This window comes from Protopterus annectens, chromosome 4.part0 (genome assembly GCF_019279795.1).
Source record: "Protopterus annectens isolate FY-2018-M chromosome 4.part0, PAN1.0, whole genome shotgun sequence".
Lineage (NCBI taxonomy): Eukaryota > Metazoa > Chordata > Ceratodontiformes > Protopteridae > Protopterus > Protopterus annectens.
Window position 1 is genome coordinate 522,799,931 of NC_056733.1, and position 20,607 is coordinate 522,820,537.

Below are 20,607 nucleotides of genomic sequence, written 5' to 3' on the forward strand. Positions count from 1 at the left end.
ACAAAAACAGCACTTAGTAGAAGAATAGACTGCACCTTGCGTCTTAGCATGGATAACCTTTTTTTATGTTAAGTCGAGTCTATGAGTGTGGCTGTTAGTTTGGGACATTTGTTCCTTTTAGGAGGGTAAAACTTCAGTATTTGAAGATGTACATAGTTTTCTGTGTTAGTATTAAATCAATATGTTTTAGGGGGGTATTGGGGGTTTGGGTCTATATTATAAGTTCGAATTCTGAAAACTTCGAATCTCATATCATCGACTCCATATGAGAGAAGTTTTCAAACAATGAACTTAAAATATAAACAAACTAAAAACAAAAAAAACTACCTGAATGCTCTATGCAGGGGGCAAGCCCCCCTGCAGCCCACACCCCCCGTTACTTAAATATACCAACTCCAAGATCATACTACATTGAAGTGAAGGGAAATATTCACTACGGCAATCTCCGCTGAAACTTTCGATGTTTGAAAACTTTGCTCATATGATGTCAATCATATGAGATTCGAAGTTTTCAGACTTCAAACTTATGATATAAACCCGGGGGTTTATCTGCTTTTTTGTTTGAGGGCCTTCAATAAAACAAAAAGTTTTGTAAGATGTAACATAGGCTCAAATGGATATGACAAGAAACAACTATATAAAAGTTCATCCTGCCAATCAGTGTATGCATGTAACACAAAAGCTGGAACTAGACATTTAACAAAAAAGGTGCTATACATAAAAGGTGGGAATAATAACGTTTTAATAAAATTATGCTTTCTGTAATGTCTTTAAATGTCAATGGTCTCACAAATAAATAAACTAAAGAATAGTGAACTATATTAAAAATGCAGAGTGCAAATAGCTACGTTACAAGAGATACAACTGGAAACAACATAACACGTGAATTTGATAAAGAAAGTTTTCCAGGATGGCTATTTATTGAAATATCTGGGACAAAGGAAAACAGGAGTACTTATACTAATTTCAAGAGGAGCTACAATAGTGATAGAAGAGGCTACAAAAGACAATAATGGCAGATTTGTAGTGCTACGGGGCTAATGGCAAGGGAGAAAGACTACACTGGCATGTATTTATATCCCACCTAAAACTGCTATAATGGAGTTTAAGAAAATTCTGGGACAAATAATCATTTTTCAGCAAGGAATATTACTTATAGGTGGGGAATGGAATTTGATTTGCAGCAGTGAAGATGTGTCTGGGGGGTGCAGAAGGGAAAATATAACAAAAGAGGGTAGATTTTTGAAGAAATTTATGAAAATATTTGGCTGGTAAGATGGAATTCAGTAACAGGACTTCAGAATGAATTTACGTATTATTCCCCAAGATATAAAAACTGAGCTAGGCTAGATTAGAGAGAATTTACATTTCACAGGAACATGTGCATTTAATTGAAGGTCTTCTTGATATGCACCCAATAACTACTTCAGATCATGTGCCAATAATAACTAAAACAAAAACACAGAGTAATGAAATAAAAATGAGACATTGGTGCTTTCCCACCTATCTGTTGAAAAGAGAGGAATTTAAGGAGTGAGTAGTGGAGATTATTCAGGAGCTACTTGACAGGATAGAAATTACTTCTGAAAATATAGCTAGGGAGTGGGATAAAATTAAAGTGGAGTTTAAAAATAGGGTGGAAATAAAACAAAGGGAGCTATGGTTAAGAAGTAACAAGAATTATTTAGAGGAACTGACAAATGTTAAAGTATTACAGAATAGGGGGAATCTCACAGAACAAGTAGAGGATCAACTGCAGGATGCTAGGCAGAAACTAAGGGATTACCTCAATAATATACACGAGTTTAGAAAGATTGCTGTTAAGCAACTGATTTTGATAACACTACAGCACAAAAACCTTTTAGCACAACGACTCAGGCAACAGAGAGTAGAAAGGGTTGTCACTAAGCTTAGGGAGCCTATAACAAGGAAGGTAACAAGAGATCCTGTAGAGGTACTAGAAATATTTTGGAAATTATATGAAAGTCTCTATAAAGCAGAGAAATATGGAAATCAAGAAAACATAAAAAATGAAAATGTTTATGTAAAAATTAAATATGCCAAGGTTAGAGGTCGATGACGCTCAATTACTAATGGTTAGGAGAAGATGAGATAAAAATTGTGATGTATAACCAATCTACAGGAAAGTCCCCAGGAACAGATGGTATTCCTGTGGAAGCTTGAAAGCTAGAAGGGAAAAAACTGATAAAGATCTGGAAAGGTTTTATTTAACAGTATTTTAAGAGGAAGAGTACCAACATCCTGGCAGAAAGCAGTGGTAGCTGTACGACCTAAAGAGGGCAAAGATACAAAATATCCAGCTTCATACAGGCCCATTTCAACACTAAACCATGATTACAAAGTGTTCATGTCTATAATTGCTAACAGAATGGCAAAGTTATGCCAAATTTGATAGATATGCATCAGTGTGGTTTTGTGGAGGGGAGGCAAACATTTGACAATATTAACAGAACACTGAAGATCCAGAGGGAAGCAGAATGTAAGAAAAGACCATTGTTGTTGGTAAGTCTTGATGCAGGGAAAGCATCTGACAGAGATGGGGCTTTATCAGCAGGGCAATGGAACCATTTGCATTTCCTGAAAAAATTAGGAGGTTAATTAGGAGGATATATGAGGGATCATAGGTGAAAATTAAAGTGGGTGGGGTCCTCTCTGATACTTTCTGCTTGAACAGACGAACCAGGCAGGGGTCTCCTCTCTCCTCTTTGTTATTTGCATTATATTTAGAACTACTGCAAATAAAATAAGGGACTCAGAAATTTAAGGATATAATTGGGATGGTAGTCAAAAAAAGCTGGCTCTATTTGCAGATGATATAATTTTACGCTGATAAAACTAGAAAGAGACATTACAGTATTGTAGAACATTTTGAGAAAGTTTCAAATCTTTTCAAGATACAAAATTAATGAAGCTAAAACAGAGGCAATAGTGGTAAATTATGTACCCACCTATGAATTGATTCTGCAATATCCATATTTATGGGGACATGATAAAATGAAGTATTTAGGAGTATGAATTAAACATGATTCTGGTGTGGCTGCTAAGGATATGTGGGAAGAGACTAAAGAGCAGATAATTCAAAAACTGAGAAAATGGAAGCTTTGCTTTAGGGATATGGATAGTAAGATATAAGCAGTTAAAATGTTTTAGTCCCATTAGTCTTATACACAGATCAGGCATATTTTTATCAATCAAAGGAAAAGTTGTGGATAGTAATTAATAAAGAGCTGAAGGACTTTACCTGGGAGGGTAAGACAGCAACAGTCAAGTGGGATAAACTGATTCTTCCAGTAGAGCAGAGTGGACTGGGATTACCCGATTTGAAGGGATGTCTCAGAGCTATACAGTTAAGGCTCCTATACATAACACAAGCAAAAAAGTATAATTCAAAGTGGAAAGGGATGATGATGAAATGGGGGAGGGGCTCAAGAAACAAGGAGAGACTGGGATTTTGGCTGCAGGCCTTTAAGAATAACAATAGTCATAAAGAATACTATATCTATAAAGTAGCAGAAAGTATCCTAAGAACTAAGCCAGCATGGGAATGCAGAAAAGAGATTCTGCCGACAGGGATGACTGCAATTAGGGATATTGACAATAGGCAAGAGGAGGCCGTAATTTATTGGAGAAAACTGGCAAAGGAACTAAGGTATTGGGAGTAAATAACTATGGAGGGAAAGATGATAGACTGGAAAGACTCCAAGAATTTACTTGGACTGCAGCTTAGAGACTGCCTACCCTATCAAAGATTGATATCAGAGTACAGGCAAACAGAAAGAAGTAGGGGGGTCTTAAATGAATGACCAGCATTGATAGAGTTTTTAGTAGAATCTAGAACAGAAGCTGCCATTAAAAAAGGAATATTTAGTAGATCATATAAAATAATGTATGATAGCTATAAGAATTAATCAGAGGAGGTTAGAAAGGATTAGAAAGAGAGACTGGATAAGCAATTCACAAAGAAACAATGGGAGTATATATGTACAGTATGTCTCTCAAATATGCTACAAAATCTAGAAGAGAGATTGTTTATTATATTTAAATAAAAGTTTACATACTTTACTCATCAGCGTTTTTGGATGCTTTTTGATGCTCTACACTGAATATGGTGCTGGCAATCTTTTGTCTACTTGAACTGCTTCCTGCCTTGCATCTGGGTCTTACTTGCAGAGTATCTCTTCTCGGCCTTGTTTTCATTATTATAAATGTATGATTGCCTGCTTCGTAAGTGATGGTTTAGTAAGGAAGCTTCTTGTTTATAAAAAGGGAAGGAATTGAATAATTTATGCACTGTTGCTTAGGTTATATGATATATAGCAATATATGTGAAGTACAATGTTTGTAAATGTGAACTTGTTAATACAGTTTGATTAATAAATGCAAATTTGCCTATGTCACAAGTGATAATTTAATAAAGTTGTTTAAAAAAAATCATTAAAGTCTAAATAGGTAACCCCTCCCTTATACTCAGCATAGGTCAGCCCAGTTATTGCGTATAACACCCCCCCCCCCTTTGGGATGGAACACTCTAAACATATCAAACAGTCAAAAAGACGACAAAGATCCCTAACCAAAAAGATCACAGGCCTAAAGTCTCTCAGCTACCAATAAAGTCTGGAAGCTCTATCCCTTTATTCAGTGTCTTATGGACTTTTGAGGGAATATCTCTGTCTTGCTTACTGTGTATCTAATGAGCCACCTGTTCCGGACCTCTTATTACTACACAAGTCTAGTATCTGCACCAGTGCTAGAACACCACAGCTGCACCACTGCACCATCCAAATGTTTATGTAACACATCACTTCACTATGGTATTTGTCTGTAACCACCTGTAATGGTCCCGGGATAATTGTCTGAAATCACCTATAATGGTCCCTGGATAACAGATTACGAAGAGATTCCTTTTCACTTTTGGCTAATTAAAGTGTGTCCATTTTCACCAGAAGGTAAATAAAACACAATGGAGGAACAAGTTAATTGCACGCCACCTCCCAAATTTAAACAGCACTACTCACTATCTTCCTTTAAACATAAACTAGTTGACAGGATGGGTATCCACAAATGTTCTCGAGGATTCACTGGTATGGCCTTCCTGGAGAAAGGAGGTGCTATCAGAAGGAGGGTACTGGAGAAGAAAAGGGAGAAGTCGATTTACTGGCCATTTGTACTACAACACCTATGTCTCTACACATTCTCCATTTGTTTATCCCTGGATTTCTATCTATTTTTTCCTCATGAAATTATCTATACCCGTTCTCGAGTCTTAACTTTGTTGTAGTGGCAGGAAAAGGAAAAGCAGGATGCCAAAGTAAAACAGCCCACCCTCCGAATTCGACTCCTCCCTAGATGGACTTAACTTCCATTCTTAGAAACACTTCACAGGGAAGGATTTCTCCAAGGCCTTCTTCGGTTTGGATGATTCACTCTACGGGGGGGGGCAGTAGTCTGTGTTCTGTCACTCATACAGACATAGATAACAGAACAAATTTTCATAGGTGTTTTAAAACCACTGAAAACTGTTGAAATTACATCAGAAGTAGGTAAAACAAAAGTCACCAGATAACATGTTAAAGCTTGATTCATTAGAATAGCAGGAAATACCAAAATAGGAGATGGAGTAAGTGACAGTTCTATATAATCATACTCAGTAAAGTAGGTGACTGTAGCAGGATAGAGTGGCCTTTGCTAGATGTGTGCAGAAAATTAGGAGCAAGCTTTTCTTAGAACCTGGGAAATGCTGTGGTCATAAGCTGAGGAAAACTGCAATTTGAAGTAAATTATAAGCATAGCACAAGTACAGTATGTTTCCCAAGTTAACAAAAGTTTTAAAAACTTATATCTTAAAATGCAAGGTGCATAATCCTTTCCAAAGTCAAAGATAAATAAATAAAGATGCATGCACACCAAAAGCACACCTATCACATTAGACATTTTCAATAATTTCCCTGTTAATAAGTACATTGAAACAAGATGAAATACTTACTGGATCTGACACATTTGGCGAGAACAAGTAAAACCCTGAAAAAGACAAAACAAAGTTATTTACGTTCATGCACTATGGCAGAGCATCAGAATGAACATAATCAATTGCTAAACTAAGCTAACCCTAAAATATAATTTCTTCAGTACTATCATACCTAGAAATGTCAAATAGCTCAGTCAAAACGATGAAAATTGAACCACATGGATATCATGGGTAAGTCTGCTATGTCCTCATACAATGGCGACAGTTGCAGGTCACACACGGTAGCCATGGTGTAAGCTCAGCTCTCTTCAGACCACACATAGGAGATATCTTAGTTGCATGAATGAAACTGAGTGAGATTTCCAATGTCATTTAGACAGATTTGGAAGTGTATGAATTTGCATCAGTCAGCTATAGGAAAAGTAAGTACCACAACACTTAGACCCAAGACAGCAACCCTAAACATGCGCTGCAGACTAAACTGTCAACATTTAAAATGCAACATCCTGAACAAATCAGCTTTAGATTGGCTGGCCAGAGTACTTACTGGCATAAAACTCATTAAAAGCATTAGCAGTGCATGTAAACCAGGCAAAAACATTCAGCATGGTATGCACACCACTAAGTTCATGGAGTTACATGACCCAAATGAAACAATTACATAGTTTTCACAGAACACATTTCAAACCCTGACATATAGTTGTGTGAACTTAGGTAAAGATAAATGCAGTAGCTCTTGCTTGTTTACCTGACACCATTCAGGTCCTCCTCACAAGCTGCCTAATGCTCTCTGGAATGTCATAAAGACACTGATACAGATGTATTGTGAATGTCATACATCTCTGAAAATTTAAAAAGCAAGATTAAGCCAAGTCCCTATATTCTGCACTTTTGTGATTCTTATGCTAAAGATAGATGTAAAAGTTTAAAAAGAGTGAAGGATGCAGTTTGAGTAAAAAGGATGCCACTGGCTTAGTTTAGACATAACAAGAATTTATATTCAACAATACTGCACAAGTTCATAGGTTCATAGGTTGATACTAGGCTATATGCCCTAGGGCATTTATCAGCTTAGCCAGAGTGTATTTGGCTTACGCCACCCCTTAAAAAAATGGGTTTTACTGTGCCCTTTTTTTGTTTACTTTATTGAGCCTCTGTCTAGTAGTGACACAGAAGTGATCCCCGGAGTGAACTTACAATCTCCCATCCACTCGTCAAGATTTCTCCTGAAGAGAGTCAGCGAGGGGCTCTGCCTGATATGTGACAATTAAAAGCAGCAGCACATTTTTGAGTACAATCATAGCTGCACAATATAATTACATTTGAAGGTAAACAGTATTTGCAAGTCAGAGGCATGGCAATAGGGACCCCATTTGCCCCAGAGTATGCAATTTTATGCATGGTACATTTTGAAAACACATTTAATGTATATCAGAAATTTCTTTAGGATTTTGGTTATTCAGTATGTCAAAAATATACTGACGATTATGTAAAAGAAACGGAAGCAAGAAATGATGTGTTTAGACTGAACAGGAATCAATGGGAATTGAATTTACAAGTCATATTTTGGCATCAAAAGGTGAACCTTTTTCGTACTTACAATTGGTAAACAACAAGACAAGCATAACAAAATTATTCTGGAAAAAATATCAGCCAATATAGTTTTACATGCTTAAAGTATACACCTTCCCCATTTAATTAGAACATTAATTCTAAGTAAGTTTGTCATATACAGAAGAAATACCACTTTAGATGCTGATTAGAATACAACAGCCCGTGATATTATTGACAGGTTACTACTAATGGGCTATTCTTTAGCTAAACCAAAACAAACAAATATTAAAGCCTTAACGACAAAAAATGCTTACAGCTTGGGGCAGAGCAGGTTATCCAGAAAGAAGGAAGTAGTAGTAGTAGTGAAAATATACTGTGCATATAAATGTGCTACTTTCTTTCAAACATTAGTACAAAAAAATAGAAATTTTGAGAATGGATGGACTACAACAGATTTTAGCAGTGGATATCAGTGAGTTGTTGTCCAGCAAAGTAAGTTCAAGTAAGAATTTAAGCTTTACCATAGGAATGTTTAAATGCTCAGGATGTACTATTTGCAAGTTTACATTATAAAAATTAAGAAGCTCGAGTGAAAAAAAAAGTGAAGCTGTAAGACTATTATATATGACAAATAGATGTGGTAGTATATAGAATAAAGTGCAACTGTACTATTCCTAAGTGGCACACATGACAAAAAAGAAAAGTTAGAATCAAAATATCACAGCATGGAAGTGATGTGAAAAAGTACAGCAAGCCCAATAGCTTCCTATGCACTCAAGAATTAAATTGGGGGTGGGATATAGGGACTTCAAATATTTAGTATTAGGTAAGCCAAAACTACCCAGAGGAGGTGATAGAATACTTGAACTGAATAAAATGGAAGCTAAGTTTATTTTGAATTATAACTTTCTAAAACTTAAGGGGTCTAACTTTAGATGTGATATGGCAATACTTAATAACATGACTTATATTTTGTTCTATATCTTAAAGCTAAAAAAGGTAGAAATTAACATCTGTGGCTTTAAATGGTTTAAAATGACTATGTTTTTTTTAAAAATAATTATGTTTTTTCTTCCAATTTTTCTCCATGTAGCTAACTATTAGTTGACTCTGGTGTTGTTCATCTTTCACAGGTGCTAAATGCCCATCCTTACATCCCCACACTTTCTTCGCTACAGATTTTGGCTAGTGAGCAGTAAGAAGACTGAGGCGTTCTGGGAAAGCACAGCACCAAATTATATTGCTGTCACGAGGTTTTCTACTTTAACCCCTCCCTTACTTCTGTCCAGCAAAGCTCCACAATGGGAAATGGATGATCCATGCTGAGCTATCACTTATTTCCACAATCATGAATATATAATTAATCCATCTCTTCCATTCATAGAAGCACTCTATCACAGTTTCCCCCACCTACATCAGGGAAATCGTACTACGTTAAGTGCTCCTGGACACACAGCCCCCTCTCCCCTGCCAAAGGATGGGCATTCCCATCCTCCTCTGCCAGCCTCTCAGATGTACTATGACACTGGCTACTAGCTACTTAAAGTGATTATTTGAATAATTTTCTAATAAGTGCTTTTCACTGGTTAATAAGATGTATAAAATTCGAAGAAAATTTCAAAAATGCTTAGCTTCCCTGCCAAGGTGCTAGGATATCTAAATAAACCTTACAGTTATCAGTACCAGTAGAAGATGTTGTGTGATTTAGAAATTTAATCATAGCTCTTAACCTAAATGTAATGAGCTACTGTTGCAGATACTTCCCTCTTCCTTAAATGACAACTGCTTCTACCTCTCTAACACTGCTGCTATAAAATCTAGAAAATGGAACCATATAATGGCAAACTATCTCCTCCATTGAAACCCAGTCTATGCATTTCCTTCAAACAATATGGTGATATTCATCCCTGCTGGTATTGGTGAACTCATAACGTCTCCTCAGTACAAATTCTGGATTATCTGCAACAGCCTAAGAACTGAACGTGTAATATCAGAAGCATAAAATAAAATAATGTACTTGATGAATCAGATGATCTATACTAGGCCATTTGCTATGAACAAATTGACAATCCCTTTCCTGATATTTCTTGCTTGGCAGATTTCTGGATTTTCTCTTTTTCCTATACTCAGGGTGGTACATATCATGGTGCTACATCAGTCAGGTTAGGACACCATCCTCAGCCCCTGCATCATTCCATTTGACCATCCTCCAGTGAATGAGGACAGCATCCTATACAGTAAGTAGAACCACAACCAATGAAAAAAATAATAAATGATATACTTTCTCATCTCACAGGAAAAGCCATCCACACCTGTAGGAAGAAAAGGCTACAGAGATATGGGGGTGGAAAGCTAATACATAATATGGCTTGTGAAATCAATGAATGCTTCGCTGAAAACTTACAACCATGAAACTGGCAAATAAAACAGAATGGCAGCTCTGGATGATAAGGGAAGATGCTAAATATTCTTCAGGTGTCTAAGCCATCTACTCACCCTTACATACAAATAATCCCTTTCAAAGTTGCATCAAACTCAAGGGAAACTGTAAATGTCAAAGAGGTGCGTCTTCAGTGATGTCTATGTTGAGCTCACATGCAGTTCCCAAATAAGCACTAACTGCAGATGGCTTTCTCACATATCAGCTGATATGGTGAGCGTATGTACGTTACAGCTACACTGCATATCTGTGAACAGGAACAATCCAGCAGAATTCGGCACATATATTCCAAGATTAGGCTACAATATGATAAAGATGAATCTTAGCTGTCGCTGTATTATAGGTGACCCTTCATGTTTCCTGTGTTTAAGCAGCATCATCACCCAAGGTACACAATTATTTTGTTATTTAGTTATTTTCTGATGGAACTACATTTAAACTGCTGCACGTATCCTACCTTTTAAATCAGTTTTGTTTGTTGTGTTTGCTCTTTATATGAAGTTAAAGCTTTTAACTTAAGGTATTGTTACAGTCTGCAGTGCATTTTGGTTTCTGTGCTGAGCCTAGGTGTTCTGAGTAGACCCTTATTTTATTGCATTTTACTAGATCTCTTCTGAATCTAAAACTACAGATACAAAATTGATTTGGGTTTTACAGTATTCATTGTTGTTTCTTTGAGCTCTTAAGTGGATTATTAACATTGCTCATCTTCTGCTTCTTCTTTCGGCTTTTCCCGGTTAGGGGTCGCCACAGCGGATCACCTGTCCGCTCATGATTGGCAGTGGAGTTTTACAGTGCCGAGTTGCCAGCCCGGCACCTAACCTTCCACAGAAGGCACACACATGCACGCACTCACACCTAGGGCCAATTTAGAGTGTCCAATCCACCTATAGCATGTCTTTAGGATGTGGGAGGAAACCGAAGCATCCAGAGGAAACCCACGCGACCACAGGGAGGACATGCAGACTCTGCACAGAAGGCACCCCAGCCGAGGATCAAACCGGAGAACCTCTTGCTGTGAGGTGGCAATGCTAACCACTGCACCACTGTGGCCGCCCCATTAACATTGCTCATCTAATTTGTTTTTTTTCAAACAATATCCATTGTTAACTTTCTGAACTCTTAAGCATGAACATTGCTCATCTAATTCTATGCTACAGTCACTTTTCATACTTAAAACAAAAAGCCAACTTAGGCCAGTTGTGTGACATGTAACTACAGTGTGTGGTAATTAACCCAGCATCCCTGGTATTTTACATTACACAAGCAGTCACCTGTCTTACTCTTTGGACTGCTGGAAGCTTGGAAACTTGAAAACAGAGCATTTGGACTACATTATGCATCCAGGGAAGTACATTTAAACTACATTAAAACATTACACTTATCTTAATTTTTAAATCAGTTGTATGTGTTGTGTTTGATCTTTATCTGTAGTTAAAGCTATTAATTTAAGGCATTTTTACAGTCTGCAGTGCTTTTTGGCTTCTGTGCTGGATGTGGGTGTTCTGACTGGGCTCTAATTTTACTGCATTTTACTAGCTCTCTTATGAATTTGTTCCACTCCCACCCACCCTCTTCCTGTTGTACTTTTATACTTGGAAGCTTTTGAGCTGCCTGTCCTTACTGTATACTGGCCGTGGAAACTATTCCCAATCTCATCTTCTGTATACCTGGCTCTAGAAACACCTCTCAGTCTTATTACCTCTGCTTATCTTAATGGGCACTGACAGAAGAAATTGGGAAGACCCTTCTGTTATCATACTTTGAAATTGCCCTAATATGTGTATGTTCCTCATTGCTCGCTCGTCTGCCTTTGAATCACCTTGTAATTACTTGCAAACAGTTGACAGATTTGTCTCTGGTACCTTTTCACTTGTGGCTAACTAAAGTGTGTTCTTACATTAAGAAGACTGGGACTGCAATTCTAGTGGGAGCAGAAAGTTAGCCTGGTCTGTCCGAGAAGAAAAACACATAGGGAGGCTTAAAGTTATAATCACCTGCTGTAGCTATTTATTTGATTTGTTTCTCATACCTTTTCACTTCTGGCTAATTAAAGTGTGTCCAGTGGGAGTAGAAAGGTAGCCTGGTCAGTCTGAGTTGGAAAACAGACATGGAGGCTTAGAGTAAGATTGTTTTATCAGTCAGAGGGCTTTTAGGGACTTAGCTGTTTGGTGTTAATCTGCACTTTGTGAGCTGCATTTACATTGAAAAGTTCCAGGATCATCCATCTTGTGGCAGAAGGTGTTTACCTGGTCTCCCTGAGCTGGGAAGCACTCCAGGAAGCTCAAAGTGTAGTCATTTATTGGTCAGAAGGCACAAGAGTTAGTGTTCAGCTTTTTTCTGACTGCTATAAATTAGGGAGTTTTCAAGAAGCTGCTCACCTCACAGTGGCTGTTAGCAGTACCATGTACAGCAGCAAACCTATAAAATCACTACTAAAGACTTTAACATGTAGCACAGAAAGTGGAGTTAATGCTTAGGACAGCTATTTAGTGTATTAAACAGCACTAGTATCATATCATAGCAGTATCTAACATATAGTCTTAACCCCAGACACAACTCAGGTGACTCCTGTAAAATCAAGTCCCTAAACCATAATAGCCCAAACCTAATACAGGTCCTGACAACATGGATTTGCAATTTCTTAATGTCCCTGTGGCCACTTGGTAGATAAGGGCATCCTGAGATAATGTATCAATTGTCTCATGTACTCAGATATTCTTTTAATCCTTAAAGAAACTAACACAGTATGCGAGAGATGTACATACATAACTTTTTGGAGATGAAAATCTTGCTTAGAAACAAGGTTTTCCAGAATATAAACACACACCAGTCACCACACACACACACACATAGACCTTCTTATGTTGAGGCACTTAAAAGAAACCTCTCCAATCTTCAAATATCTCCTAAGCCATCAAAAAGCAACAACTATCCTCAGCAATCTCTAAAGCACACACCAAAAGCAACACCCAACACCAAATATAAGCCTACACCCAATGAGCCCCCAAGAACAAAGCCCATATGGCATGCAAACCCTTCACCTAGTACTAGTGTCATAGCAGATTCTACTGTATGACACACAGATGCCCCTCTCACCAGGATGAGCAAGGAGAAAATAACGAATAGTTGTCTGTCTGGAGCTAGGATCCATAATATCACACGCACTCAAGTCACTGTACCACATGTACCTATATGATTCTGTCATAGTCCATGTGGATGCAAATGACCCAAGACATACATCAGTGGACAAATGAAAAGAGACACTATGGATCTCTCTGAAAATGTGTCACAGACAGGAATATGCTGTGCACTGAGCAGCACTCTACTTTCACTAAGGATCATGCCACAATATGGACAGAAAAATGACCAATTTTAATAAGGGACTTAATTTCTGGTGTCATTCCAGGGGAATCCAATATCTATCAGCATGGGAAGACATGGTTAATACACCATGCCAAGGGTAGTCTGCACCTGCACCCCGGGATTTTGGATATTGACTAAAACTTATCCACCCCCTTAAAGCCTAATATCAAAATGATTAAACTACCAATACAGCAAAAAAAAAAAAAAAAGTTAATCTTAAGGTGTTATTGGTCAATGTTGGGAGCCTACACAAGAAACTCCAGACCCTACAAGTTGTAGTCATTCTGGAGAATGTAGACATTTGTGCTGTTACCAAACCTTTGTTTAAAGCCACAGAAAGTACTCAGGCAGTGGAAAGCTACCATGTCTTCTACCCATTTAGACTAACAGTAGCAGAGATGGGGCTAAAGGAGGAGGTGTTTCAATCTACATTAGCAACAAATACAGCTCCGGGTTGATTAAACAGGATAATTCCCGAGAGTTCATCCATGTCCAAGTGTCCATAGACAAAGTTCCTTACCATGCCATGGCTAGCTACAGGTCACCTTCTACAACTCACAAAGCCAACAACTCTTACTAAGACCTACTAGAGGCACTCAACGTCAAACCAAATACCCTATTCATGGGAGACTTAAACAACCCCTTTACAGAATGGGAAACATACACTATCTCTAATTCACAGACACAAAGTTTCTCTGACTTTATCAATACAAATACCTTTATCAGATACTGCACACTCCAACCAGAGGATCAAACATACTGGACCTAGTACCCACCAATATAGCAGAGTATTGCAATCCCGCCCCTTTGGCATGTACTTAGCCAGACACATGCAACAACCGGAACACCTTCAAAGGTTCCTCACCAGGAGAATCCAGGGTACGAACACCCTGTCCTACACAGATCACCTTAAGGTCCTATCTCTGTACTCAGTCTCCTAAAGATTACTGACAAGCAATCTATGCCTAGCATGTACGACATCCTCACATCCAGCTGGATCTCTGCACATCTGCAAAACAAACAAGATTCACAGATCTGAACTTTTCCCAGCACAGAAATAGAACATGCTGGACAGACCAATATGCATCTCAAAAGATCCCACAGCTATGGAATAAACTTGTCATCTATGTGAAGCAGAATTCATTTTGACCCTACTCAAAAGAAACCTTGATCATTGGATGGGAGATCGAAAATTCACCCCCAGTCTGGCCCCCAATGTCTCTGATGGACAGAGGTTGACACTAAGTAAACTAATCCTCAACTAACGTACCCCCAACACAACCCTTAGTTACTTCTTTAATAACATACCCCACCATATAGACATCCAAGGAACAAAGAGACAAAACTAGGGTGGGTTGCACAGCTAGGTTTGTAAACACCCTGGTAGTCGTTAGCCTAGTATAAACCTATGAACCTATGAAGCACATTCTCTGTGAAGTTTACTAACTGAACACTACTTTATCACAACTAGTTATCAACCGATATTCAATAAGCAGGGCTGCTCTGGTAAACGGAGCTGCTGTTTTTTGTAACTAAGGTAGTAGTAGGTATGTCCTACAAGAACCTTAGACCTCTAGTACATCCGTAAGTGGTTTTATGTGGTTAAAATGTGCAAATGTTTTTAAGCAAGGTACTGCATGCAAACAACTCAGGAGGAAAAGGTAATTAGGCTAAGCAGAAGTGTGGACTGCAGGTCAGAGCTTTCTTATCAGGGACTAATAACACAATATATACAAAGAGAAAAAAACAGAAGTGTTAAGTGAAAGACCAGTTCTGGCAGGGTTTTTAGTTGAGCCTAGAACAGAAGATGCTTTTTAAAAAGGGATAATTAGTGCAGCATACAAAGTATTACATGACAACTGTAATAAATAAATCAGAGGAGGTTAGGAAAGAATAAGAAGACTGAAAAGAAGTTATGTCTGACCATAAAATTCCATCTGAGTTGTCCATCTTCATCTGTGGGTTCGGTTCCAATCATTCTGAATTGACTCAGCTGTTACTACGGCTCGTGGACTCTCGAGCACATCTCTTACTCATAATGCTTAGGGAAGATTACCTGAGATCAATTGTGCTGACATGAGAAAGAAGGCATAAATACAATGAAAGAGACCATATCTGGATTAGAAGAATGTTCCAAAGGAAACTTGCGGGTAAGCATCTGTCTTTCTAGGAAATCTGGCCGGGGAAAGGAGGGAGGGAAGTTGATGACAGATGAAGATGGACAATTCAGATGGAATGATATAGTAAGTCATAACTTCTTTATTTGAACTTGCCAATCTTCATCCTGTCATCACCTGTGAGACAGAGTCCTCAGCTACTTGGAACTCTGAGTGGACTCAAGGATGGATATTCCTGAGCACCATCGAACCAAATGACACTCTACCCCTAGAGACCAGATCTAATTTGTAACAAGTAAAAAAAGTTATGAAAAGATGCACAAGTTACAGCTGCACAGATTTCATCCATGGAAGTTCTTGATTGGAAGATACCAGAAGTAGCTACCTCTCTAGCCGAATGTGCTTTTGGTGGTATAGGTAAAGAAATACCTCTTGTCCTGTAAACAAAAGAAATACATTCCAAAATCCACTTAGCTAGGGTTACTTTGTTTACAGGTTGGCCCAATTTGATATGTGAAAAGGAAACAAACAGCTGATCAGATTTCCTGATGTTCTTAGTTCTGTTAAGAGAGAATGAGTTGTTATGAACATCTAACAAATGTAATGTGTACTCCCGCTTGATAGAAAAGTTTGGGAAAAAACCCTAAGATAAATGCACTGATTAAGGTTGGTTTCCGACACAAACTCAGGTAGGAAGGATGGGCTGGTCCTTATAGAAACTCTATCCTTGTGAAAAATCAAATATGGTGGTTTAGACGAAAGTGTCTGAATTTCCAAAATCCTTCTATTCAAAGTAATGGCTGCTAAGAAGATAGTTTTCCAGGACAACTTCAGGTTGCATCTTGAGGCCAGCTGGAAAGGGGATTGTGTCAAAGCCTGCAGCATTAATGTGAGGTCCCAAGGAGGAGTACAGCCCTTGTAAGGGGGCTTTAAGAGAAGAATAGCTTATAAAAAGGCTTTACAAAGTCTATACGAGGTAACAGCTGATCTATGGAAGCCATTGTGAATATCAGAGATGGCTGCCAGTTGAACTTTAATCATAAAAGTGAAAACGCCATCATTGAAAACAGAGGGTAGGAACTGAAGAATTTTATGGATTGGTGCTGAAAAAGGGTCAAGGTGATGTAGGGAGATCCAGTGAATGAATCTCTTCCATTTACCTGTGTAACGTTTGTGAGTAGATGGTTTACAAGATGCCAAAAGTATGTGTTTAACTGGGGAAGACAGTGTATCATGCCTGGCCACTAATGGAATTGGACATACCAAGCTGTTGGCTTGAGAGCTATAATGTCTGGGTGACTGATGCCGGTCGGGTATGACAAGAGGTCCAGAATTGGATTCAGAATCCTTGGTCTTCATACTAGGTGAGACCATAGGAAGGAGAACCAAATCTGCCGAGGCCAAAAGGGGGCAATGAAGACGACTTTGCTCTTCAACTTGACTACTTTTTGTAGAAATTTGGAAATTAGTGGGGTCAGATGAAAGGCGTAAAAGAGACCGGGTGACCAATTGTGGAGAAGAGCTTCCCTCGGTAATTTTCCCTCTGGGGGAATGAGGGCAAACTAGCTACTGCATTTGTTGTTCAGAGGGGAGGTAAAAAGGTCATAGCAAGGCTAGCTCTGTAGCCAGAAAATTCTTTTCGATACTTTTGGACAGAGAGACGGAACACTCATGAGGTAGAAGGATGCACCTGCTCAATTTGTCTGCTATCATACTGGACTTCCACAGAAGTTGCATTGCCATCAGAAAGTGGATGGATGACATCACCCACTGTCATACTCTGAGGGCTTCTCTGCATAAGGGGTAAGACCTGGTTCCCCATTGTTTGTTGATGTACCAGACCACTGACAAGTTGTCTGTCTGAATCGCAATCATCCTTAGAAGTAGAGAGTCTTGAAATGCACGCAACGCACTGCTCTCATCTCTTGAACATTTACATGCAAATTGGCCTCTATTGGGAACCAAGTGCCTTGGACTGTCTTTCCTTGGCAATGCCCCCCACCCAAGCTGAGAATCATCTGTGGCCACTGTGGTCTTGGGCTGAGGGGGAATGAATGGGTGTTCTTGTCGAACTTGGCTTGAATGGCTCCACCACAGAAGATCTCTTTTGCATATGTTGGTGGTTAATACCAGCATTGACAAGGGATGCTGAAGGACTGACCATTGTACCGCAAGTAAACAATGGAATATTCTCATCTGAAACCTGGCTAGGGGAACAAGAGTTATGGTGTTTCCCACTGATCCTAATGCTTGAAGAACTAGTCGAGCTGCACCTCTGTTTCTTTGTAGTAAACTACTGGTTTGAGCCTGGATAGTTTCCAATCAAGATGGAGGGTGTGAAGCAATGAAGACTCTTGTGTCTAACAATGCTCTTATGAAGGTTACATTTTGTGTGGGTTCCAGCGAGGATGTATTGAAGTTGACTGTGATGGCTAAATGGTCGCATAACTGTAGAACTTCTTGTTTTGCTGTTAAAAGAAGTTGCCTGCTAGTAGCGGAAATGAGACAATTGTCTAAATATAGAAACACCTGGAATCCTTGCAGTCTTAAGTAAGCTGCTATTACTGCCATGCTTTTGGTGAACACCCTGGGGGCTGTGGTGAGACCAAAGGGCAGAACTCTGAACTGGTAATGACTGACTCCCAGCTGGAAACAAAGGAATCTTCTGGAACATCTGTCCATCTTTATATGGTAGTACACATCTTGAAGATCTAAAGAGCACATCCAGGCATCCTTTCTTAAACACGGAAGAATGGACTGAACCGTGATCTTCCGGAATTTGGTTTTTCAAACAGATTTGTTCAGTTCGCTGAGATCCAAAATTGGTCTCCAGTCCCTTGTCATTTTTGGCACTAAAAAGAATCTTGATTAAAATCCAGATCCTATTTGGTTTGGTGGGACTTTCTGGATGACTCTTTTTCCAGCAGTTTTTAAATTTGAATAGCTGCCTGTTCCCTCTGACTGGGTGGAACATTGGGGTCTCCCTTTGAACAGGAAGGAGGAAGAGAAAAGGGAATTGTACAGCCTCTGGAAATGATTCTCTGAACCCAAGTATCAGAGGTGATTTCTTGCAGGCTTTTAGGTGCTGGGATAAGCAACCCCTGATTGCCTCCAGAGGTGGACAATTGGGCCTCCATTCAGGAGCACTGTAAGGATCTCCCGAAGAAGGAATCCCAGAAACCCTGATGTTCCTGGCCCCCTCTGTCACAAGGGTGGTATCTTCCATTGTTGTTCCCACTCTGCCTCTGGGGAACTTTCACTAGGTAGAGTCTGGGAAGACCCTTGAGACTTCCTGAACCACATTTTACCCCTTCCTCACTGGTTCCTAGAAAAGGGCCTTTGAGGAGTGGAAAAACATACTCCTACAGCAGAAAGGGTTTTCCCATGTTTCTCTCACCTAGTTAAAGTGTCTCTAACAGCTAGGCCATAAAGGAAAGAGCTGTCAAAGGGTGCATTGACAAATGAAAATATGAAGGGGTCTGCAAAATCACACATGAATCCTTATGGAAATGCCTGAACCCGGTGCTCTTGTCGTTCCTTCGTCAACATGAGAAATGAGCCTCATGGATGAAGTAAAAATTGATGTCAGGATAGCTAACTGAGAGGTGAGTGAATCCCATACCTCTTCGGAAACAGCTCCTGAAACAGTATCTGAGATCTCCTTGATCAGATCTCTCTGCAGTCTTGTAAAATGTGCCAGGTAATTCAAAGACCATAGAGCAAAGGGCGATGAAGCATAAACTTGCTTCTGAAATCTATCCATTGCCCGCAACTCCTTGTTGGGGGGATGGATAGAGGAACTGTCTTCCGCTAGTTCATTCTTAGTGGCCACAGCCACCACCATGGCATCTAAAGGAACTCTCTTAGTCCAAATAGGCTTATCTTCTGGAGCTGTGATGATTTTATTTGGTCTCTTAGAGACTGGTTCGGTTGTGTCAGAGGTCTTCCACACCTGATGAGAGATCAGTTCGATGAGCTCGTCAGCAGGTGCAGATACCCAGAAAGAAAATGGGCAGGTACTGAAAGCCTGCAGGTACATGGATTCCTCAGTCGAAGGGTTGAGGGACTTCCAACCACCTCTCTACTTAATTATGCGCAGGATGCCTCCAAAGGGGAGATTGCTAGGAGGTGATCTGGGGGACCCTTTGCCCTCACTGAAATCCGTGTCTTCTGCGACGGACTCTTCTGGAGAATCTAGTTGCTTCCTCTTGCTGATTTCTTCCGAGGGACCTCCTCAGGGGGAACACATGGGGAGGTTTCGGAAAAAGAAGGGGTACCCTGCTGGGTAGTCTGAGGCTGTGGTACTCGCTGACCCTGTGGAGGGGTTGGTTGATGCTCCAGACCAGAGACAGCCAGGGACAGAGGTTCCAAGGAGGAAGGAAATTATCTAGTACTGGGAGTAGTTAATGCGCTCATTGCCTCAAAGGCTGACCCACCAGAAAAGAAAGGGTACTCCAGGGCTGAAAAAGAAGACCTAGGCACCAAAGCCCCCCTGTCCCAAAGAGGTCCCCATTGAGACAGAAGTCAGACCGAAGCCCATCCATGCCAGTTTACCAAGGTGCCGGGAGTGCTCTGAAAAACTGGGAGCAGACCCTAATGACTCAGAACCAGGCTACAGTCCCAAGAGGACTCCAGTTCCAACACAACCGAAGTGCTCACAGCACTTGTCCATTCCAAAGAGAAAGAAACTTTCAGAACCAACATGGTCAGTTCTGGGAAGCTTGGAACTGAAGACTCTAAGGTACCTGTGGAGGTTAGAGGAGGAAGATTGGAAGTGGAAGGTGTCGGTGCCTGCACAAAGGTGTAGGAGCCAACGGCATGCCTGACACGCCTTGGGCCCAAATCCAAGTCGACATCAGTAAGACTCCTGGAAGAACGGATGGAGACCACCAAGGGAGACTTTGGTCTATCTAAAACAGGAGACAGTGGTCTGTCAGCAAAGGGGTCCAGTGAAGGAGAATACCCTGTCCTTGGTAGAGTAGTAATCGGTGGAGATGACTGTTCTGGAGCCAACAAAGCAGTCAAAACCAAGGAAGCAGCAGTCGGTTCCAAAGTATCCTTCCGGGTCAATGATTTAGACCTCAGCTCTGATGTAATTTTCTGTTTGGTGCTCAGTGCCAAGGAAGTACTCTGAACCAAGACAG

General features: G+C 39.8%; 1 protein-coding gene across 2 annotated transcripts in view; it reads right to left on the reverse strand.

The window, feature by feature from the left end:
• TPCN1 (two pore segment channel 1) overlaps nucleotides 1-20,607 on the reverse strand; it is a 1,721,246-nt gene that overhangs the window by 998,388 nt on the left and 702,251 nt on the right. For both annotated transcript variants that reach the window (XM_044068445.1, XM_044068446.1), the window contains exon 7: nucleotides 6,005-6,039. In XM_044068445.1, the coding sequence (XP_043924380.1) occupies nucleotides 6,005-6,039 (35 nt within the window). The remainder of the gene's footprint in view (nucleotides 1-6,004; nucleotides 6,040-20,607) is intronic.